This window comes from Ammospiza caudacuta, chromosome 3 (genome assembly GCF_027887145.1).
Source record: "Ammospiza caudacuta isolate bAmmCau1 chromosome 3, bAmmCau1.pri, whole genome shotgun sequence".
NCBI lineage: Eukaryota > Metazoa > Chordata > Aves > Passeriformes > Passerellidae > Ammospiza > Ammospiza caudacuta.
Window position 1 is genome coordinate 91,893,481 of NC_080595.1, and position 25,189 is coordinate 91,918,669.

General features: G+C 39.2%; 1 protein-coding gene across 1 annotated transcript; it reads left to right on the forward strand.

Moving 5' to 3' along the window:
* Positions 1-210: 210 nt before the first annotated feature.
* On the forward strand, positions 211-24,976 carry GFRAL (GDNF family receptor alpha like). Its single transcript, XM_058801508.1, has 10 exons — positions 211-238; positions 3,328-3,462; positions 9,401-9,559; positions 11,068-11,484; positions 12,181-12,237; positions 12,846-13,173; positions 15,154-15,413; positions 18,685-18,783; positions 23,770-23,851; positions 24,889-24,976. The coding sequence occupies exons 1-10, from the start codon at positions 211-213 to the stop codon at positions 24,974-24,976; spliced, it is 1,653 nt and encodes a 550-aa protein (XP_058657491.1).
* The last annotated feature ends 213 nt before the right edge of the window (positions 24,977-25,189 follow it).

The following is a 25,189-nucleotide window of genomic DNA, read 5'->3' on the forward strand; positions in this document are numbered from 1 at the left end:
GCGGGCGGGCCCGGCGGGCGCTGTCCCCGAGCCGGTGCTGAAGGGGCGGCCCCGCTCAGCGCCTGTGGCCCCGCTCAGCTCCCGTGGCCCCGCTCGGCTCCCGTGGCCCCGCTCGGCTCCTGTGGCCCCGCTCGGCACCTGTGGCCCCGCTCCGGCACCTGCGGCCCCGCTCCGGCACCTGCGGCCCCCCTCGGCTCCTGTGGCAGCGCCATGGCCACAGCCGCCCTCCTCGGCCCCGGTAAGTGCGGCGGGGGGGCAGCTCCGGCCGCCCCTTCCTTCCCTCTGTCCCTCGGCACGGCTCCTGCTCCCGCGGGTGTCAGGCTTGGCTCGGCCCCGGGAGCGCTCCCCGGCAGGGCTGGGGCAGGGCGGCGGGAAGCAGGAGCGGAGCGGAGCGGCCCGGACGCCTGCTCTGGGTGAACAGCCGCTTGTCTGCTGGCCGGGGAGCGCTGGGTGCTGCCAGGGCTACACACAGGGCTGCTCACACTGCCTTTGGGCTTGAGTGGAGAAAAGGGGAAAGTCAACAAGGCTGGTACAGAAAGATTTGGTACAGGAGAATATGGTGAGACAAGTATGTTGTATGTTAACTTTTGTTATTCTCCTTTTCTCCTCACTATATACATGCTCTTCTCTCTTTAACACCCCACTACTCTAAACTGATATTTCTGTGTTAAAAGTATTCTGTAGGTAGTTCTGTCCTAGGTTTTGTTAAAATAAAGTTGTCTTTTTATCACTTTTCAACTATATTCAAAGTATATTCAGCTGTAGTTTGCCATTTTGCCTTTGGAGCTTGTTATCCTACTGCTCTTGCCATTGGATAGAAACCACAGCTTGGCTTCCTAATATTCATTATTACTTACTTGCATTATTTTAGGATTGCAGAATTGGGAAATGTAATTCTTCCATTCCTCGATTCCCAATCTGCAAAATGAAGGTGCTAAAATATTTCTATTTTTCCTCCTTTTAAATTTAGGCACCAAATTCTACAGAAAACAGAGAATTGTACACCTACCCAGCAAATCAATAGGCCTTTGCATAAAAATACAGACATCTGTAGAAATTTAAATGTGTGTCTTCTTGTCAATATGGATCCTGCTAAAAGTTTTAGCTGCAAACTAACTCTTAAATACCCTCAACTCTTCTATGCAGAATCCCTTAGTATTCCAAACTCTAGAGTAAATAATTAGAGAGAGCAACTAAAGTAATATCTGTCAGTTTAAGAAATGTATAAGCTACAGTGCCCTGGACTCTAAAATCGTATGGGACAGTTTGTTTCATGTAGGTTTCTGGCTGAGTACCCCCTCTGTACTGCTGAGGAATCAAAGACCCATCCATAATAAGTCATTAGACCTAAAGAAGCCCTTCCTTCGGCTGAAGGGCCTTAAATCATAGATTATGCTACTCACCTCTTTATTTTGCAAAAACATCCCCTCTTATTTTGGGACCACTTTCCAGTTAGGTTCAAAACGGGCAGCAGTGTGAAATACTCCCTAAAACGTAGCAGGAAGGCTGTGCAGTCAGTCCTGTTTTGACTGTCCCAGCCACTGGTCCTTGAAAACTGTCTGAACACGAGGAAGAGAGCACAGAGACTTTGTGATGTGAATCCTAGTCAGATGAGTAAACCTTCTGTTGTGTAAGAACCTAAAAAATAGATAAACAGTCATCCAGAAAAATACCTTTTCTTAATAAATATGTGGGTTTATAATTTTGTATTGTTTTATATATGCAGTCATTTTGCCCTGTAAGGTATTTGGCAACTTTTTTTTTTCCTGTCATCTGAATAAATAGTGAGGAATTTCAAAATAAGAAAGACCTTTTGGAGGCAGTCCTAGAACTAAAATGCTGCCATAATAAGCCATAATTGTCCTATGGATAGGGCCAGCTGCACATTCCTCAAGGCCAAGAGGTAGGAGCTGTTTCTGTCAGTATGTCCTCAAGGCTGATGGGCAGACAGAGCCTGGAAGTGTTTGAGGCTGGAAATCACCACCAGTCCTGCATGGATCTGGGAACTGTCAGGAATATGCACCACTGAGCAAGGATTAGCACCAGCTATAATAAGCACATGTGGCCTCTTTGTTGTCTCACAGGCACACTAGTTGCTGTTGCACCTGTCCATTGTTATGTATTAAATGTTGCTTCATATTTATTGACACGCGTCCGAAAAGTGTTCCCTACAGCAGCAGCATTATATCCCTGGCAAATAATTTCCAGAAGGAATGGCATCACCTCTAAACAGTAGTGGCTCTTTGAGGTTATCAAGAGGGATATTTGATATATAATTTCTTATTCTAAAATGCATAATTGAAAAAAAGTTAATTTCTTCAGCTAGGGTCTGAACAAATCCTGAAGCAACATTTCATGCCTCTTGCAAATGAGGTTTAATGGATTAAACAATGCTGGAAACCACTCAAATTCCACAATAATTTACCTGAACATGACGGTGGGGGGGGAAGGTATTTTGTCAGAAAGATGCTGTGTTCTTCAACAACTAAAGAAAACACATCAGGTGTTCAGCAGGTAGTTTGATAAGGTCTGAAATCAGTGACTGAAACTTAATTTTATAGAAAATAAAGACACATGATTAAAAATTAGAGGTTGCCTTACCATGGGGATGTTAATGAAAGAGCTAAACCCCATCTGATTTATCCTTTCTTAACAAGGCAATTTAATTTTCTACTGATAAGTCACAGGCAGTGCTGCTATAAATTTTTTTTTTACCTTGAAACCTCCAGAACTTTTTAATGTAATTAGCAGGCTCAATGCACTCAGGAAAGCAGATGAAGACATATATGTGAAGATTGCTTTCAAGAAATTATGCATCTGTGAAATAAAAATAAAGAGAGTGAAGAGTACTGTATTTATAAAATAAAATCATATTTATTATTTAACAGTTTTGTAGTTGTCAAATCTCTTTCCCACACTCTATTCATAGGAATTCCTAAACAGCTTCGTTTGGTGAGATTTCATGTGAATAAAGTACTGTTTATTCTGAATTTTATACTGTCTTCCTTTCTGTAATTTATTATGGAGCTCAGAACTGCAACAATTTCTATATATCCATGCATCAATGTCATATATAACTATGGTTACTGTTATAATACTGGGGCAAAACCAATGCAAAATATGCCACACTGAAACTTTGAACATTTAAATTTAATTTTCCAGTTACAAAGTGGAGGAAAACTTTGTTCTGCTAATATTTAATTTGATAGCAAACTTGAATCTATAGAAAAAACCATAGTAAATTATATTTTTAAAATCTGTGTTTAAAGGAAAAGGGTCAGTACAGTATCTACTGCTTTAAATAGTCATTATATTCTGTTTTTACAGTGTTGTTCATTTACTTCACATGTATATCTACTGTCCAGACTACTGACTGTCTGCACTTGAGGGAGCAATGTATTAATGCTGGAAATGGATGTGAGAGTGTCTGGAATGTGGTTGAAGATGCCTGCAATATTTCAGGTAATTCTGTATGGTGTACGCACCTTGATTTTGAATTGCTATATGCAATTGCATGTTCATAGTTTATTACAATATTGCTCGGTAACTAAATGAAGTCTGTGAAATCTCAAAGAGAAAAATTAGGGCAGAAGACAATCAGCTTCTGAAATCCTTTGCAATGGCCAACCCTACTTTTAGTAACAGTCACACTGTCTCTTCAAGAAAGTGATAGGTGAAATTTCTGCACTAGGAACAAACTCAGAGCCTGAACCAACTCAAGAAGTCTGAATTCAGCAGAAATTAGGCTTCTGTGGGATCCTGTTAAAAAAAGCCTGTGTGCAACTGGGGAAGAAGTTCCAGCTTTGTTTTACACAATTTGCAGGAGTTGATCTGCCCCTCCCTGGCAGTGTCCAAGGCCAGGTTGGACGGGGCTTTGAGGAACCTGTTCCAGTGGAACACATCCCTGCCAATGGCAGAGGGGTTGAAGGTCCCTTCCAATCTAAACAATTCTGTGGTTCTGTAATATAACACAATACCCAAAACAATGTGGTAGTTACTTAGAGTAATTTTTAATTATTGTACTAGAATAAGAAACAGATAAAACATTCACCTCTAGTATGAGCTACCTGAATGAATGCCTCTGTCTGATCTGTTGCATGTATTTGATGTTCCAAATGTCCCAAGACAATATTTGAAATAATTAGAGTAGAAAATTCTCTTTGGGGTCTTTCTTAGTGTGTCCCTTTCCAGATACTTATCTACTTTGCATAAAATGTCTGAATACTTTTAAGAAGGGATGAAGTAAATGAAAAGTATATGATAATATAACAGTTACAACAGTTCCCAAAGCAGCTGGGCTTCAGCCCATTTTTTATTGATCTGTTGAATATTTTATGTGAAATGAAACAGTTTCAAAAGATATGGCTGCTGTTTAGAAAAAAAATAAATTGGAATATGCAGTACTTTCTGGCTCAAGTGCCCTAAAGATGAGCTCTCTAGGACCAAAACAGAACAAGCTGAATTTACTTCTCTCACATCATTCACAAACACATTAGCACCAGGACTACTTGCCACAAAGATATATATTTGTGCTGTAGCCTGTTAATCTTGGTACCCTGCAGCCAGATGAAATGGGCAAACATGATGGCTTCTGTGGCCCCCCTTTGGATGTATGACATTGTCCCATAATATGACATTTCTCTTTCTTATTATCCTATGTACTTATTCACTGATATTAAAGATATTTGTAACTGGGCCAGAGAAATCTTCCAGAAATACTCATTCTTGTGACTGCTTGTTTGGACTTGCATCTGTATATTTCCTTAGGACAATAGCTTTTGGCAAGGACTCTCCAGCATTGCAGAGCACCCAGATATTGTGTTGGGTCTAGGACAAATTATACTAAATGTGCTTATTAGTACCATGATCCTAGAGCATGTGAATCCATTCAGACAGCTGGTGGTACCTCTCAGACAGCCCACAGAAACAGTGATAGAAAACCCACCAGCAGCATCTTCAGTAAGAGTAACATTACACTGACTGTCATGTGCAAGTCTAGAAACTTCATGCTGTAGGAATGGAAAATGTCCTTTGAGCACAAACATGTTACTTGGAGGCAATAGACAATGGGGTAAATACTTGTTTTGTTAGTTTCTTTGTGGAAAACCTAACTACAAATTATAATGAAACTCCTTTGGGGTACGAGTTCGATAACTCAGTTCCCATCAGACTGTAACCTCAAAGTTAAATGTGTACATTATCAGAACCTGCATCTTTTGCTCTTCAGTGCAGGTCTGGGAACACTCTCCAAACTACTGCCTAAGTCACTCCTTTCCTGTCAAATTTTCCATCACTTCTTCCCCACTATCCAGCAGCATTTCAAGAGTCTCAGTTTATAATCTTCAGGATCCAATCCTTCTTTCACCTCTGTGGCCAAAATGTGGTGGAAAGAAAAAACAGAGTCAGGATAGAAAATATAGAAATATTAAATTTTGATGAAATAAGATTTTTCATTTTGAAAAGATCAAAAGAGTTTCAGCACTGCTGAATGAAGATTTTTAGGTTTGGGTTTTTATGGTGTATTTGTGGGATTGGTTATTTGTTTGTTTTCCTTCTGTTGTTTCAATGTAAAAAAAAAAAGACATTTCTGAACACTGATTTAACCATAAGTATAAATTTTCTTTATTTTTTTGAATGGGAAACAGGAAAGGTTTTCAAAAAAAAACCAACTCAGATCACTTTCATTTTAAGGAATCACATTTTGAATTAGATCTGTATGAGTTTAATTTTCCTAGAATAGCAGACTCATTGAGGTTGGAAGGAACTCTGGAGATCTATTCAAACTGTGGTCTCACCAGTGCTAGAGAGGAAAACCTCACACTTTCCCCTGCAGTCTTCAAATTCAATTCCCACTGAGATGACTGAAGAGCTGATTAAGCAAAAGCAGAGATTATCACCCTGGGAGTGTCAGCTTCTACTCTGCCATGCCTCTATCTGTGGTCCTGTGTACGTGAATTGTGCACCTATAAATAAATCAAATTATGAATAATGGCTGCCAAACATTAGGTTGAGAGAGCATTTTTTTTCTTAAATGCCTTAGAAGCATATGTATAAGATAAAATATATTACCTAGAACTAATCCCTGGTAAAGCAACAATAATTGAAAACCAGTAATAAAATATTTTCTGCTGCTAATCACAGCTGAATCAATACCATGTACAAACAGAGCAATACTGATAATAGGTTATTTCTACACAGTTTTTAAGAAGTCATGCAAGGGAGCCCCATAAATCTGATGTGCTTCCTGCTTGTGTCCGTGCCCTTTGCGTGTTGGTGGCCTCACAGCCTCTCCCCAGCCCCAGCTGTCAGGTGCTGACTCAGCATGGTGAGATCACAGCACAGGGGCACTGAACTCAGCCCCAGCTCCTGGCCACGACTGGTCAGTGCCATGCAAACAGGTGAGCTGAGTGAGGCTGGGGTGCTGTGCAAAATACACTGGGGCATGGGGGTTTATTCTTCTAGTTCTACTCACCTTCACCCTTGAGGTGTGATCTGGACCTTGAAAAAGACAGTCACAAATTTTGAGAATAAGCTAATTTTTACACCAGCCCCTCCTTGATCTTTATTGCTGTCTTTCTACTGGAATATATTTTCCTGAAATTCTTTTATTCTCCCTTTCTTAGTTGATAAAATGCAGAGTAGAATATCCACACACTCATCTTCGTGGGCCATGTCACTGCATCCTTTCCATCCTGTTTATATGGTCAGGAAGTATCCTATGTCTGTGACCTTCAATAAATCTCCTGAGTTCCTTGACTTGTGGAACTGTGAGTGCTAAGGGTCTGGGGTCATGATCTACTTCTGAAAAAGCAGAAGGAAATTTGAAGATGGGGTTGGAGAGATACAGGCAACCCCAGCCACCATCACCTCTTTCTTTGCTGATGGAAGAGGTGGAGTGGGAGCAGAGGCTGGGACCTGCAGCTCTTGCTGGCCTGGGACATTCCCCACTGGCAGTGTATTATTTGATATATCCCCCAAACCCTCCTTAGTCAGCAGCTGGAGAAAAGGCAATGCAGAGACTGTTGGTAAAAAGGGGGATCAGGACAGGGATGTGAAGTCAGGAATAGCTGATTCTCATCACTTCAGGCAGTGGCAAAATGCGCTGTTTCCTCCTGCAGACCTTTGCCTCCACTGCCTTCCACTGCTATTTGTGTCAGCAACATATAAGTGATTTTAAAGACGTGTTCACATCAAAGCTTGCCCGTGGTGCTGGTGACAGAGAACTTGTCACTTGCAGTTTTACTGAGTGCAGAGTCTTTGCTGCCCCACACCTGTGGGGAGCAGCCAGGCAGGGAGCAGGCAGCACCATTTGCAGGGCAGAGACATCAGCCTGTGTGCTCAGGAGACAGAAACCAGCCCTCATGCTGCCCTGTGACCTGGCTGGATCTCGTGAGCCACAGACTGCTTCTCTTACATATTGTGAGACATTTAATATCTATGAGGTAAAGAGAGGAAATGTGCTGGTTTGGGGATCCACATACCTGTTTTGACAAGGTAAATCATGGCTTTCACAAAATAAAACTTATCTAAATCAAATTAAATTGCTTCACTTGTAACATTCTTAAGTAATGTATAACTTTCTTAAGCAATAATAAATCATATAATCATATCATGATAACGATTGAGGGGACCTTAGAGATCATCTAGCCCCAGTCCCCCCTGCCATGGGCAGGGACACTTCCCACTAGACCAGGTTGCTCAAGGCCTTACCAAACTGGCTTTGAACATTGCCAGGGATGGGGCATTTACAGCCTCCCTGGGCAACCTCTTCTGATGTCTCATCAACCTCACAGTAAAAAATTTCTTCCTAAAATCTAACCTAAATTTCTCTTCTTTCAATTTGTACCCATTACTCCTTGTTCTACAGGAGTTCTACACTACAGTTCCTGACAAAGAGTCCCTCTCTGGCTTCCCTTAGGCCCCTTCAGATACTGAAGGTTGTGAGGTCTCCACACCACCTTCTCTTCTCCAGGCCCAGCTTTCTCAGCTGTTCCTTGTAGGGGAAGAGCTCCAGTGCTGTTATCAACTTCCTGGCCCTTGTCTGGACTTGCTCCCACAGTCCCATGTCCTTCTTATGCTGAGGACACCAGAGCTGGATGCAGCACTCCAGCTGGGGTCTCATGGGAGCAGAGTAGAGGTGTAGAATCACCTCCTTCCACATGCTGGCCACGCTGCTTTTGATGCAGCCCAGGGCACACTTGGCTTTGAGTGAGCACTCACTGTCAGCTCATGATGGGCTTTTCATCCACCTTTGCAGCCAAGTCTCATTCTGCAGGGCTGCTCTCAATCCTTTCTCTGCCCAGCCTGCAGGTGTGTCTGGCATTGCCATGACCCAGGTGCAGGACCTTGCCCTTTGCTTCATTGAACATCGTAAGGTTTGCATTGTCCCACTTCTCAGGCCTGCCAGGATCCCTCCAGGGGCATCCCTTCCCTCCAACGTGCCAACTGCACCACACAGCTTGGTGCCATCAGCAAATTTGCTGAGGATGCACACAATCCCACTATCATCATAACAATAATATTTTTTAAAAGCTTTCAGCTCATAAAGTAGATGGTTGATTGATTTACCTTTGTACCACAAACTAGTACATGTTCTTTATTTTCACCACACATACGTGGAAAATATGACCTGACATCCTGTGTGTCTTTACCATTGAGTCCAAGTGCACATGCAAATAGACTTGAAACTAGGCCAGCAAACTAAGGTTCCTGGACCTTTTTTTAAATGTTAACTTCTCCCTCATTTTTATTCAAAAAATCCTAAAAATCAGACTATTCTTGGGCTGCTTTAAATTTGTTGTCATTCTTAAACTTAGGCAGTGAAGTTGTTCTGTGGGGCAGGGGTTCAAGGGAATATCCAAATGGCATTTTTAGGTTTGCACCACCCTCAAATGAGAGAGAGAAGAGCAAGCATCTCCTCAGCCTGGGGTTCTCATCACCATTATCATGGGGCTGCCTTTGCCCTCTGTGTCCTGTCTCTCACTCCATCACACAGTGATGCCTCAAGCCTGCACTCTGTGTTCCTGTCCCTGTACCAGGCACCTCATTTCTGCTACACAGGACCAAGATAAGTCTCTCAGTTCAGGCTGTACCCCTTCCACGCCTAGGCACCTTTTTAGTTTGGTCTCAGTGCTTGATCTGCCTAAAATAAAAGATGTGAGTTTAAGGTTTTATGTACTTTGAGAGAAGATCTTCTGGCAATGGATTGGATCAAATAAAAGAAGTCAATATTGTACCCACAGCTTTATTATATTACTTTGAATATTATTTAAAATTTGTAAAATAAGACTGTCTTCTCTTGGCAAAGCATAATATTTTTGTTTTTCAATTTAATTGTTTTACGTAACCATATCCCTTAAGCATTCATAAGCATTAATGAAATTATAATTTTAATGGCGAGTTCTAGGTAATAGATGCAAGGCAGAAGACAGTGTTGGATGTAATAGAATAATCCAGGTCCTGGCTGATGAATACCCAGAATTTAGAAACTGTGTCTGCACTAAAGACGATATCTGTAGCATCACAACTTTGCTTGGGGAACTGTGCAGCATCAACAAAGGTAACTGAACATGAAGGTGTAATTATGAAGACCAAACCCAGTAATTTTGCAACCACCATTTTAAGTGGATTCAACTTTCTTTGCATATTCTCAAGTGTGATAAATGCCCCCCAAAATTAGTCTTGTCTTCTCTTTGATATTCATGCTCCATCATACATATGAAAGAAATGCCACAAAAGCAATGAAATGCATGTGAGAAATCCAAATGACTTCTAAAACTTTTGTTGAATCCACTGGAAAGCAAGAGTGAATACACAGTGTGTGTTGAGGGCTACTCAATGCCCAGGGAAATTTAAGAGCCACTGGATCTAGGTTGTGCATATAGCCACTTTCAGTAACTTCTGAATGGGAGGATGAGTGCATGGGGATGCACAGGGGTGCAGTTGTGTCACACTGTGTTGCACGAGGACCTTCACTACATCTAGGAGAGGTTACTGGATGTGTGAAACATAGTCACCACCTGCATAAAGCTGTACATAATATTCAGAGTGCATCTTTTAAAAATATTATTGTAATCAATGAGCCAAGCTCCCCTCAATTTATTTTTATTTTTCTGAGAACCCCTATCCCTGCAGAAAGTCTATCTCTGTAATTGAGAATTGCTTAGTACATGAAGAAGTTGCAGTTTCTGGTTCAAAGTCTCCTGGCATAATGATTAGCAAAACTGACACAAGAGATAAAATCAGCCAGTGAATGAGAGTGCAAAGTGAGTTTCAAAGTGATTCCTGGCACTGATCCATCACACCCTGCTGGCCTCACAGCATTCATCATAGTACTAGACTGGACATTCATATAGTACTAGACTATGTGGCCTTATTGCAGAGGGAATAGTAACATCCTGATCTGCCCCAAACTCCTTGCCTCAAACAAGAAGGATGGATATCTGAAGCCTAATGTTGCTGTCATTGGAACAGTTGCTTTTGCTTCTAGCAAAATGATATCATTTTTTTTTTTTTTTTTTACAATTGACATTACATTTCTCACCACTATAGAAACAAGTTTGGATAGACTTACAGTAGTGTTGAGTTTACCTACAAGGGACAGCATATGGTGTTGCTAGGCACTTTCAGGAGTAATTCTCCCTGTCTAACTTCAATTGCTATTTTAGGTAATGAATCAACCATCTTCTGGAGTTGTCATTCTCTCTTTAAAAATGATGCATTTGCTTAAGATGATAATCCATTATATGTCCAAGCTGTAGGTGGTTAAAATTATGAGAAGTTAAACTCTTTATACAGTAATTTTAGTGAGGATGTTTTACTATTGTTTTACTGCTGAACTGTTAGAGTGGACTGTACTATACAGCTAACAGCACACAGTAAACACGAGGAAGATTCATTAGTTTGTAGGACTGGAATTATTATGTGTTTGCACACAGCTCAGAATTAAGCTAGGGCTGTTTCACTCGCTGTAATACATTCAGACAAGCACCCTTTTCCCGAGTTTTGGTGCTGTGATGATGACCCATCATCCATTTGATTTATAACTGTTTGTACCTATTTCTGCAGACTATTTGGAGTCTCCCTCGCGGTCAGACCCTGAGCTGGGTGTCAGGCCCCCCAGGAGCCCCGAGGATCCGGGGAGCTGTGCTGTGGCGAGGCGGCTGTGCCGGGGGCAGCCGCGCTGCTGGGCCGCGCACCGGAGCTTGCGGCGGCACTGCCGGGCACCCGCGGGCACCTGCAGCTCCCCCCGGCCCGCCAGCTGCCTGCTGGCCTGGAGAGAGCTGAGGACAACGGCCCTGGGAAGGTGCACCTGCCCAGAGCCGCGTCGGGCCAGATGCATCAAAATCTGGAAGGGAATATTCAACAACCCTTGCTTACAGCACTCGCAGGAGAGCCAGGCCTCGGGAGCTGGTGACAGTGATGGCAGCGATGATGACTATAATGCTGATCTTGATGGTGAGAAAAATCTGGTCACTGACACAAGTTAGTGCTCTTCCAGCAGCCTAATGCTTTCTACACAGCAGTAGTGTCCACAGTCTACAAAAAGGGATTTTTGCCTATTTGCAATTCAAATTTGGAAATATGTCCATTTTAGGAGGTTTATTTACAAATAAATTCAGAATCTGATACGATATGATAGTCTGAGTGCAAATACTGTTGTTCTTCAATGAGTTAATTTGATACAACCTGATATAAATCAGTCAATTTCAGTTTTTCGCTATAACTAGAAGCAGTATAAGACCAACAAAAATAATTTACTAATAGCAAGAATTGTCTGCTACCCTTGACTTTAGGTCATGACAAGCAGTCAGTTGAACTTGAAAACTGGTCCATTGATAAACATAATAAGGCCCCTGGTTTTTAAATATTTACAAGAAATCTGACTTTATAATGCACTGAGAAGCTCTACAAAACTCTTACTGAGTCCACAGGATCTTTAAATATGTAAAAAATGCTAGGAGCAGCCTTTGATAAACTGTGCTTTGACCCCAAAGCTTATGAATATATGTAATAGTGAATTCAGAATTTGTTAGTGGGTTTTATTTGGTCAAATTAATTTGTTTTATTCTTATTTATTTTTATTCCTGGTGCTATGCCAGCAAGACAGCCAATACTTAAAACTCAAAAGGCTAAGATATATTTACAATTTATGCCTGTACCTGTATCTTTTTCTTCTAGACAATATTAGTATGGAAACAAAATTACAATGGGGTTTATCTGCTCTCTCCAAACAAGGTAAGTCTGAATTTACTTATGAATCCTAATAAATAATTTCAGCTCAATTTTCAGAGAGTGTACAACATTCCTTCAGATTAAAATTAATACTTTTCATTGAAATGGATGAGCAGGGAGTTAAAAGACCAGACATATCTTTAGTTAAGGTACTGGGTAGAGAAGAACCCAAAAATCAAGTAATGTAAAAGGAAATCAGGTAACAACCATGATTCTGCCAAACTTACAGAGGCAAATCTTACCCCATAAGCATTTTAGGGTCTAGAATTTTCTAGATATCTTTGGAAGGTTTATTTCAGTCTCAAAATACCTAAACTGATGTTAAAAGCACAAAAAGGCCATTTATATTCTCTTCATTACTTGAGCATAGGACTGCACACTGGAGATTTCACCTGTTTCAGGAGGGTTGCTTGTGAGCAGTGCAAGCAGAGCAAGAAAGAAGTATGAAGTTAATCAGTAGGCTTAAAAGAAGCAAGAAAGAAGGAGGACCTGGATCACAATTTTGGGAATCAAGCTTGATTTACTGGAATTATGTAGACAAGACACCTACCATTCATCACTTGAGAAAAATTTTCTTGAGATTTTATTTTAAAAGCTGTTATTGGTTTTAGCACACACAACAAACAGGAGCTGTTTGGATGTGAACAGGGAGTGTGTTGAAGATGAAGTGTGTAACAAACAGCTGTCCCTGTACCTAAAATTGTGCTCAGTAAATAAGAAGTGCAATGTGGAAGGATGTCAAGCAGCCATAAGGTTCTTCTATGGAAACATGCCTTTTGAAGTTGCCCAAATGATGATATTTTGTGACTGCATCCAGCATGATGAATCCTGCCACAGAGCCAAAGAACTTCTCCATGGCAAGCCCTGTGCAGTTACCGTAGTTCCACCCCCATCATGTCTGAATGTAATCCAGATGTGTGAAGAGAATGAATTGTGCAGGTGAGTAGAAGTATTTTGCCCACTAAGGTGCTTTTTAATAATGGTTTTGTCAAACCATTTTTATTATACTATATATATCCCAGCCATAACAAAATTATTTTCTGCAGTGTATCTGCTGTGTTTGACATCATCACAGATGTTTGGATCAACTGTGGTAATTCCTGAAGTAATCCCACAAGTAAACTGAAGTGATTAATTTTCAGAAAGGTTCGGAATCTAATGCATGCTTTTCTTCTGCCTGTATCATGACACTTAACACCATTTCTGCTGGACAAACTATGCTATTTCATATTTTCATTACCCCTTTCTTCAGATAACACCTGCCTGTCTGCACCTTTGCCCTCCAGCAGTTTGCCCAAGTCGTGCAGCAGACCAGACAAAGTTTGTTTGGTAAAAGTAATTACCTTTCAAGGGCAGAGTCTGACCCTTTGTACCCAACAGCCATGCAACCAGCTTGGCCTGTTCAAAAATCTTTTATCTCATTCTCTTCATCTCAAGGATACTTGCAAAAGCTTTGAAAAATCTGGCCTGAAACATGCATAGACCACCAAACTCATGAAGGATAATGCCTTTCCAACATTTCATTTTATATTTTTAAAACATGCAACAGGATTACCCATATTTGCATTTCTACCTAATTGCCTCCTTTTAAGGACAGTCAAGTGGCCCACTTCGTTTTTCAGTGTGGTCACCTTGTGGGTTAGAGTTGAATTTTACCTCAAAGCTGTGCTGAAATTAACCTTCAGTCAATAAACCAGGAGGCTAAGAGATGGCTTTGGTTTTGTGCAGATTATTCAGATTGATGTCAGTGAGAACAGCCAAAGGGCTATAAATGTATGTCTGTACATGTATAGACATGTAATGTCATTATGGCTGAATTCCCCATCATTTTGGGAACATTAATGTTTCCTGGCACTGACAATAAATGCATATAATTAGCAAAATTAGTCTGTGAATTACAGCTAGTCACATCCATAAATCAGGAGGTGAATGAAAATAATTCCATTAGAACAGAGGTGGCATCTGCTTTGAGATCCTTGCTTGTGTAATAAAAATATTTACAAAAATTTTCTACCCAGTATTGCAACAGTCCGTGCTTTTCCATGTGACATGCCTGTGGCTACTACACAATATCAACAGCAAATTAATAGCATATATAACATATATGTTATTAACATATATAACAAATTAATAACATATATAAATTATTATATGCTATAACATAGATGATTAAGGAAGAATATTTTAATAGCTTAAGGTACTATATACTAGACTTTACCTTTATCATCCCCTAAAATTTAATATTATAAATTTGTTTTTAACATTTATCTACATATTTTTAGTTAATTTATAATGGATATTTTCTATTGTCATATAGAGTGCATTAAAAGCCAATTTTATTCCATCCCAACAGCAACTAAATGGAAATAATTTGAGATTACTGAACTGGGTAACAAGTTAATTCTTCCTGTAATTTATCTCTACTATCAATTTATCTTTAAGTTCACTGTGCTTTTTCCTGAGCCTTTGACATTGTATATTGTGTTAACATTTGGGGGGCCAAGGGGTTGACAGTGGATGTAGATTATTTAATGCTAAATAAGTTGAATGCTTAGTCTTCCTTCACACTGCTCAAAAAATGGATCCATTAGAACAGCACATGGTGTGGCTTCATTGGGATGACAGGTCTAATTCCTGTATTCACATTTCTTCTCTGAGTATCTGAGACTGTTGGAATTCACACTGTGTTTCCTGGACTCTGGGAAGCAGGGGCTGATTAGAAGTGCTGCTGCTTTTTCTCAAAATCAGAGCAGAATTTATATCAGCTATCAGCGAATATTGCAATTTTTAAGGCTTAAGTGGTACCTTGGAAATACACTCTCTTTAGTGGTGTTCATTAAACGTCTTTTTATGAAGTCACATTTGTTAAAGTGCCATTGTACACTTCTTTTGTTTTTCTTTATTTTTTTCCCCCACCAGGAAAAAATACACAACTTTTCAGTCAAAGTGTTGGAGACATGTGACAAAAAAATGTTATAATGATGAAGCTTGTCTTGAAACCTTGCTCAAGCATGACGTGCCCTGTTCTGCCACCACTGATTGCAAAGCAGCCTTCGTCAGCATCTGGGGCACGATGCTGCTCACAGAGTGCACCTGCCAAAACGTGCCTCCCATGGAGCAGCCTTTGTGTGAGCTCTTCCACCACATGCTGCACAGCAAATCCTGCTTCAGGGACTTGCGTGAGTAACACTTACAACTTAGATAATCTGTTTTAAAGAGAATTAAGATCCTAATTTACATCAAATCTTTGCTACCACTGGTTTCAGCAAGATCTGCAGCTCTGGGTTTTTAAAAACACAAATCAAAACAAAAATTGAACATGTTGCCATTATAGTGCAAGAGTTCTATTGTCATTACATTGCAAGGGTTCCATATTGCTGGAGTTTCATACCTCCTTGATGTTTCTTGTAGGCAGTTCCTCGAGGCACTGACTCTTCCTTGTCCTCACAGCAGCCAAGTGATTCCAGATCCCCTCAACCAACCACTCCACTATTTTAATAACACTCCTCTTATTGGCTACAGCTGTGGCCTGCTCCTAATCTTTAATAATTGGCTCAGCTGCAACTCTTTAGGGGGTAAGATTACGTTCCTAGATACATGACATACTACCTTTATTTACTATGTTCTATCTCCCTACAGAACATAGAGTTTTCCTCCTCTGGTATTGGGAAAAATGAAATTGGCCACATGTCTCATTACCTGAATTTTCTGAAATAAAGAAATAATTTCTAGAGTCTATATTAATATGCAGATTAGATAAGTCTACAAATAATACAGATAAAGTTTACAAATAATACAAAGTAGCATTTGGGGTTTTTTTCTTTTCTTCTTGGAATCTGAATATTAGTAAACCTTACACATATTTAGCAACAGAGTTCATTCTGCAGAACATAGCTTCAATTATTTAAAGAAGGCTTTAGGATTTGGTCTTCAGTAAAAACACTGGATGTAATTAAGATGAACTATAGTTACTTTCACAGATTCAGTAATGAATTTCACGTGCTTAATTAGCTAAATATTTTTGTCAAATTTACATGTCTTTGCCAAACCTCTGATTTAGAGAATTGTTAATGCAATAAATGACAACATGGGAGCAAACGTTACTGTCTTAGTCTGAAACTGCAAAGTGCCTTTGAAGCAAAGCTCCTCTTTGTCCCCACTTACTGTGTCCTGGGTCACATCACAGGGTGGTTCTCTATCATAGGGTGCATGGGCCTCCTGTGGTATAAACTGAACCTGAAGGTTCATCTGCAGCCTCTGCAGTGCTCCACCTGCATGCAGACATCTGGTCCATCAACCAGAACAAAGGCCAAAGTATTCTGTTCTCCTTAAATCTCTGACTCATCACACCAACTATTTTGCAATATAAATCCTCTTAGGGTATGTTACTCACTGGTGCATCATGCCCCGTGCCAGCTATCTTCTACATGTATACTCCAAGATTATGTATATTCTTAAACTAACTTGGGAGAGGTAATGATACCTAAAGATCTCAATGAAAAGAAATGGTTCTTTCATAGTTTTGCCTGACGGACAGTGTTTTGAAAACATATATGGATTGTGTGCATGCATTTCATTGAATGAAGTAGCTGCTCTTTTAGGTCTAGAAACCAAAATTGTACCACTGATAAGGATGTCTTTTCTTTTTTTCATGTCCCTCAAAGGTTGCCCTAAAATTAAAATCAAGTTGCTGAAACACAGCTCTTAGTTTAGTTAATCATTACTCAAATCCAGACTCTGAGAAAATATTAAAAATCTTGTAACAACCCCCCTGGAAAAGTGATAATATAACACACTTAGACTTGAGACTTCTAGCAGTGATTTTGCTGATGAATATTATTTACTTGCTTGCTTTAGGGCTGAATTTAACAGTCCAAATGAGTGAGCAAATCATCATGTTAGTTATTTCTTTACCTACAAAGCAAAAAAATGATCCTCATGTGTGAATAATCAAATAATTGCTGATGAGCTTTTGCCATTCCCTGAAGCAGTCTCAGGATAAAATGGTTAGAGGGTTTTTGTGATTGAAACTTCCCTAACCTAATGGGGACTGAAGAATGGAAACTTATATTTCTTGTGTTGTGCAACAATTTCCTGGCAGTTAAACAAAAAGAATGTAGGGATCCAGAGCCTTTGGTGGATCACTACCTACTCTACAGACCACTTCCAGCTTATTGTTATTTTTGCTTTTTTTTTGCTTTGTCCTAGATGTCTAGTTGTGATGCAGCTAAACTGATGGTGGTGATGATCATAGGTTTTATTCCAAAGCATGTTTTTAATGCTCTGCATTTTAATACTCTGCATGGCAGTACAGAGATGTGGAGTGACTACTGTACAGTGCCCACCCAACCCCATGTGCTGAATTATTCTATTCCTCTGGCCTGGGGGTGATCTTTGGCTGACTTTCACTCTTACAATGGCAATGATCTGTAACTCTGAAAGATTTCTGGATAGGCAAATACCCAGGATCTGAGAAGGGGATCTTTGCCTCTAGAACTGGTCCATGAGTGGTGTTTGCACCATCTCATCTTCCTACCCTTGCATGGCACTGCCTTTGCTCCAAGTGCTTGTTCTCAAGGCTGTGCTCACAGTGAAAGGACTGCAGACTCAGTAAAAGGCAAGAATTGTGACTGACTGCTGCTGTGTGAAGCAGAAACACAGGGTGGATCATTGCCAATGTGAGATCAGTGTCTCAGCAGGAATAAGAAAAAATGTCAGTGAGGGAAAGAAAAAATTTAGGTCTCCAAAATACTTTAAGTCCGGGCTGTACTTTTGGATCTCACAGAAAGAAAACCAAAGACCAGGTAGGTTTAGTCCATTGTTATTTGGACAGCCAATATCCAGGCTGCAAATGTGTGCCTTTCTTATATTTCAAAAATTTCTCATCTTGTTTTTCATGTGAGTGAGCAGATGTATACTTGTATGGTTTTGCCTTCCACTCTGTAAACTATAATACTTAAGTAAACCTCCTATTTTTCATTTCAACCAAAGAGATATATTTTCAGATATATTCATAAAATTATGCCCACTGAGAGGACAGGACTTCCTGAAAAAATTTGTTGAGGTCTAACAATGCAGCTGAAGAATAAACTCTGCCTTGTGGAAATTACTTCAGACTTCTATCCCTTTCTCACCACTTCTGTGTTGGTTTGGTGGACCCAATTCTTTTTGGTGGGCCTATTTTTAAAACAGTTTATGTGAAAAGAGAATTTAAGCTCTTTTGTGGCAGAGAATGTTTTCAAAGCATGCTTGTCATCCATAAGAAAAACTGAGATGGAACAGGAAGAACTATTATGCACTCATTCAATTTGTTCATCAAATATCAGTCAACAGTATTTTTAAATAGGTCTCTTTTTAAATTATATGGTAGTTAGCAAAATATCAAGCAATATTCACTTATATTAATTTTAAAGTAATATTTTAAATGGATATTTTCTTTCCAATATCCAGGTCAAATTTCTATTCAGAAGAAGGGTTTTCACTGGGTAAATACAGAAATGCCAGGGGAAAAGATTTCCGGAGCACAGCTCCATTCTTCTGCAATTAAAGGTGAGTTTGGTCAAGTCACTCCATGACTTCCACAGCACTGCTCTCCTTGGGTGGGTTCAGGCAAGTGAGCTCGACCTGCTACTCCTTCATTTGGTCTGGAAATCTCCCTACCTGTTTGGCTTAGCTTATATATCCACAAAATAAAGTTAATCAGACTGAATCAATTACCCTGACAAATGGTTTTGAAATAGATGTCTCACAATCACTGTATTATAATTGGGGAAAATTAAGCTATTAAGCCTGCCAGAGCCTGACTCTTTGTACAGTCATTAGAGAGTAGTAGTCATAATGTGTAACACAAATTATTATCTTTGATGTCACACCTACTTCTATCTCTCTTGACTTTCTGCAGTAGTTACAGCAACAAAATTAGAAGCCACAGTAAGTGGTCTGAGAAGGGGCTTGTGTTACACTTCATCAGACTCTACCTTCTTACACAGCAGAAGGGCACACAGTACCCCTTGGGCTGAAGAGCTGCAACTTTTATTTCCTTTTATTTCTTTTATTAGAACTGCTGCTTTTCTTTCCATGCGTTTACAATAAGAAATTAAGCAACATAAAGCTAAAGGATATTGAATTAATATACAAATGTTTTCATTGCTGAAATAATATTATTTTATATTTCCTTTTGAGGGGCCCAATTACAGAGTGAGAACTATAAAGAGCTTAATGCACAAATATCACCTCTAATGAGAATGACCTGTTCTACCTTGTGCAGGGCAGATTACAATTTTCCAGACTAATACTAAAATTAGTTCCCAGAACTCTTCCTACAGAACACTTTTGACTGTGAAAAAATTAATTCAATATCTGCATGCAGTAGAAAATGAAGTGACTTCTAACCTCTCCATCCTTCAACTATTGCTGAAGTGGGCAACCTGGATAAGGGATAAAAAGGATATAAAAATGGATTAAGGGAATGGGATTCCTGAGACCTGTGTGTGCATAATTAAGCATTTGGCTGTTAGCATTAAAATTCCTTAAGAATCATGCATGTTATCCAAGTGCTCTTTGTAGCCAGAAAAGAAAGTCAGGGACCCTCAAAGGGACCCTACTCTTCAAAGGAGGAGTAGTCCAATCTTTTTGGGACTGCATTTGCTGAATATTGACTTCTCCTTGCCAATTGCTGAGGGAGCCTGAATGCCTAGTTGGAACAAGACTCTAAAGGTTAAATAATGCAAGTCATAGTACAAGAAATACTGCAGTGAGAAAATGAAAATGTGAGATATTGCACCCCTGTGACTAGTTCTAACTGCAGACCCTTTCAGTGGGTAAAATGCATTTTACATTTCACTTAGAGATTCAGATAAATATTTGCAAGAAGCAGCCTGCACCCAGTTAATTCGTTCACATTGAAGTCTGAATATTTTCCAAAAACCATTCCTTGAAGTCTTAACAGAATTTTGGATAGCTTTAGAAAAATAAAAAGAATGCTGAGCAGCCTAAACCATACAATAAAATATTCTTTCTATTGTAGCTGTCATGTACATGAGATGGGAACTTTAAGCCATGAAAGTCTCATAGGAAGTCAGGTCAAGAAGAATTTGATTCAGGAAATCTGCCTGGTGGTAAAAACCATACTGCAAATTGTTTCATAAATCCCACTGCCAAAAATCTAACTCAGTGTCCTAGATTCAAATGCTAATAAATGTGCATTACTCAGGCTGCAAAGGGAATTATCATCTTTACAAAATATTTATGTTTAACGAAATCAAATCCCAAAAAGAATTCAAGGCACAGAGGCAAAACAGATAAGTTGTCAAGTATGGCCTTTCACGTGTGTGAAGACTTTTGAAGGCATTTGCTTCTTGGCTATTTTCTGCTCAAAAAACATGAGATAAAATCTGCTGATGTCTCTACATTAAAATCTCAGAAGAATCCTTTACTTAGTTTGTCACTGAAAGATACAAGGAACTCTTTCACCAGATGAAATGAATGGCCATCTACAGATGAACATGCTCAGAAGAAACTCAGCATGTCTTCAGCTTTTTCTTTTTAGGTTTATACTTAAAAATATAGAGTACTGTTCAAAAAAACAGTTCAATTTCTCTGTTTTATTCAGCAGCATTGCAAATCATCCCATTGGATAACATTGCTTTAATAGAAGGAGTCTTTCACAATAAATAATAAATCTAAGCATATATACCTATATTCAAATATATTTGTAAATAAATAGAACCATGGAAGTTGAAAAATTATTATTCCAGGTTTGGTGTAAAAAATGTGATGCCAGGATTTTGTGAAAATCTGGACTGGATTTAAACACATTCACATTCTCAGGAGGGAACAGGCCAACAGAGTCATCTTTGGGCTGATGCAACTCTCTTAACAAAATGTGATGTGGGCAGAGTCAGAACCATATAAAAGTTAATGAGACTTTTCCTGCAAGCATGAATTTGATCTCATTTTGAAAACAATATCAAAAAGTTATAAATCAAATAAGATTTCTCTAAACTCCTAATATGCCTACCTAATTATGCATCTTCAGCCTGGCTTTGGCTTTATCCTATGCAAATGATATCAATGACTTTACAGACCCAAATAATTTAGAAGATTGCTTCCTGCACATTGGTTTGAAAAGTGATTCATGGGGGAAGATAAGGATTTATTTTCATCACCATGGAGCTTTGAGGCTAAGTTTTGGGTTGTTTATGGAAGAGGAAACTAGAAATACAGAACACTTAGCCTGCTCTTGTGAAATACAATATAATTGGACTTGATCCAAAATTTTTGAAATTTCATCTTAAATTGTAGCGTTATCATATATTTCCTACCAAGGAGTAGAGTGTTTAGATAAACAGGTAATTGGCAGGGTTTATCTGTAAGTATATCATCTGCTGTGGGAACTGAGATTAGTTCAGCTCCAGTGACTTTAATGTGTAAGGTATCAAACATTGTCAGTCTGACAGTTTTATAAATGTAGAAAAAAGCCTGTGACAAGCTGCAGGTAGCCAAGAAACCTCTGAGCAGAGGCTGGGATTAATCTGTTTGATGAACATGCACTAGCTATACCTAAGCAGGTAGATCCACAATAGCGTAAGAGTCACCAAAATTCGTCTTTGTTCCTGATAGAACTGAATCAACATCTCTTTTACCATCAATTCATCAAAAATGTAGCATTTTTTCAGATTTTGTCAAGAAAATAGAAAAAAATTCAGTTGGTCACATCAGTGTTTTGATTGAAATGAAGCACCTTTTACAAATTTTATAAGAAAAAGATCACAATGTTCTGTTGAAAAATTTTTAGCCCACTTTTAAGCATCCATGACCGTACAATATATAATGTTAGATATAATAATTTTTGTGGTGACATACTTTAAAAGTTTCCATTTGCCTAAAATATGTGTGAAAGTCACTTTCCACTTCACAAAAGTAAGAAAGTGTTGCCCCTACAACTGCTCCTACACTTGTAAAAAGTTTTCAAAAATAGCTGCATGTACAGTTCAGACTCAAACTGAAAACAATGTCTACAAATGACTCTTTTGCTAAAACCCATCATTTCATATAAATGCTGTAACTCGAGAGCTAGGCCAACTGCTGATGTAGTTTTTAATATATGTCACTAGCAGTCCTTCTCTAAGACAGACCTCAGACAGACCTCTTTCTTCAAAAATTTACCATCTTAAATATCTTCCAGTAGGTTACTGGATTAAATGGAACGTTCACTAGATTTGTGCAAATTGTGTTTTGATCACTGCTTTCATTTTCTTACATCGGAAAACTTGAATGTGGGGTAGTTTTTTGAGAAAAAGTGAGCACAGTCCTACAATGAGTGCCAGGCAGGCCCAACACCCTGCTCAGCTCCTTGTTTTCCTTGCTGTGGAAACCATATTCACTCTCTGCTGCCAGGGCTGCTGCAGCATCCACCCCACCGGTGCTTACATTTATATGAATTTATATGACACACTACCCCTGCTGCATGCATGCAGTGCACACAGAAATGCCTCATTTATGTTTTATGTGCATATACATAACACATGGAGCACCTAATAACTGATAACTTATTCAGAGACCAGAATATGGCCTTCTCACAGCCCAGAGTGGTGGCTCAGTGCTGAGCCCAGGGATCCATCCCTTCCTTAGGGAATGTTTCACTAGCTAATAGGATGGAGAAGCTTTGGAGCAGCCAGGGCCCTCTGTGTTTGAATTCCTCTGTTAACAAAACTTACCTGAGTGTACAAAAACGGAATCTGTGCAACAGGAACGTCACAGAAAGGTCTCATGTTTTATGCTTGTGGCTCTGCATTTGTGGCCACTTGTCACACCTCTCCATCCTGTGTCCAGGGCTTATATTGCACTCCCAAGTGAAATGTTCCTTTCACATATTTGATCAAAACCAATGGATTCATTACGTCAGGGAAAAAAAGAGTTACCCCTCCTTTGGAAAATAAAATTTGTAACAGCTCCCAGTTTTTCAACAGTTGGAATTTTTAGCACATAAGCCACCAAAGTGACTTCTTGGTGAGAAGCCTAACAGAAAAAGGAAACTCTACAGCAATGGGGCCCAGAAAAACAGTGTTAGATCCCATTTGATGTTAATTTGATTCTAGGTGGAACATTGCTCCACACTGTAATTACAGTAATACATAAAAATAAGTCTAGTTGATAAGTAAGAGCCAATTCTGCTCTGATACACAGAATAACATTAAGATTTTAAAATCAAAAGGGAGAATAGTCCAAAATAAAAGTCATAGTAACAAGCTGTTCCCCTGCAGCAGAGTGAAAGGTAATGCTATACATATGAAATGCTGTTGAAGCTGGTATTTACTAAAAGAAATCTGAAAATTGCATTGGATCAAATGGCAAAGGTAGAATTATTTCTACCACTGACATACATCTAGATCTTTTCCCTCCTTTTAATTACTTTTGTCAAAACTGATAGCTAATTTGGCTCACATATGTATGATTTCCAATACAGATCTCAAATCTGATTCTTATTACTAAGCAAGCAGATGTTTCATTTCTGATTTCTGTTTTTATTTTTAGGTGAAACTGTCTACATTATTGCTTACTCCTCCTGCATAGCTCTCATCCTAGGAATAGTCCTGTTGACTCTCCTAAAGATGAGGTAATTTGATAGGGATATTAATCACTGGTTCTAGGAAATTGAAAAAACAGAAAATAAAATGTTTTGACTCAGTTAAAAGGTGGGCATTGTGATTGTCTTTAGAAACAGTCCAGCATGCCCCAGTGATGGAAAGAACTGACATTGTGGGTGTCAGCAGGGAAGGGTGAAATACGAGATGTATCTACAATGCCCTCCATTCATGCAGAGATCCCAGGCTTTGGGAGGTTTCATTTCCTGTCCCATGGCAGGGGAAGGTGAAATCTGAATTCAAAAATTCTGTGAGACTACTTTCCTAGCCCCATAGCAGGCAGGGGTAATGCAAAAAGGAAATGAGAATATTCAGCATTATAACATATTTTGAAACCAAATCTTGAATGCTGCTATTGTAGTTAAGATTCTTGCCAAATGCCATTTTTGCTCATAGGAGTCTGTAAACAACACCCACTATCCCTGCCATCCTTTTCTTTTCCTCCCTCTCTCCCTCCCTCCCTCCTTTCCTTCCTCCCTCCCTCTGTATGAGAAACTGCACATACACCAATGCTTGGTAAGAAAACAGAAATGTGCATTCACTTAGTTAAATGAACATGGCCTTTTCTTAAATGATACATTTTCTTGGACCAAATTAAATGGCCAGATTTCAAGAATTACACTGTCAGATGATAGGTAACAGAACATGATGTAGCAGGAGCTATATATAGTGGGAGGGATATTGAGTCAAATTTCATTATTAAGTTCCGAGGCAGATCAAAGAGGAATTGTAGAAAAATGCAAGAGGCAAGTCAAGGATATATGGGAACAGAGGCTTTCTCTTTAGGTTTGCAGTTACAGAAATATCAGCATATAAAGAAAATTCAGATTTAAAGAATACAGAAAATGGAAGAAAGAACAATGCATTAATAACAATGAAGGGGATTATTTTATACCACAGTGTTCATCATAAAAAGAGGAGAAATTTGCCACTGATTTCAATTAAGCCAAAGTTCAAACCAAAAGCTGTGTAGTTCATTGTTAAATACATGCACATTCTTTGTTTTCAGAGCCTGCAGAACAAAACATGAGTCAAGACGTCTCTCGCCAGACCATTCTTCTGAAACATTTATGGCCCATTATAAAAGTCACAGATGAACTACTCTCTTGCTTGTGCTTTTTAAGGCTATTCCTGAAAGCCAGCCTGTTGTACATATGTGATAATAAAATATATATTAGAAAAACTACTATAAATTATGAAATTTTGTAGTTAAGCATACAAAATATTTTTTATATTTATTAGCTTATTTTTAGCCTTTCAAAAGCTGAAAAAAGGGGTAAAAATGGTAAAACTGTGCTGTCTCTTATTTG

What these genes read in the sequence shown, in the direction of transcription:
- GFRAL (XM_058801508.1), top strand. Translation starts at nt 211, where the DNA reads ATGGCCACAGCCGCCCTCCTCGGCCCCG. An exon ending in ACTGTGCAGCATCAACAAAG is followed by an intron (nt 9,560 to 11,067) that starts GTAACTGAACAT and finishes CTATTTCTGCAG; the next exon opens with ACTATTTGGAGTCTCCCTCG. An exon ending in TTGACTCTCCTAAAGATGAG is followed by an intron (nt 23,852 to 24,888) that starts GTAATTTGATAG and finishes CTTTGTTTTCAG; the next exon opens with AGCCTGCAGAACAAAACATG.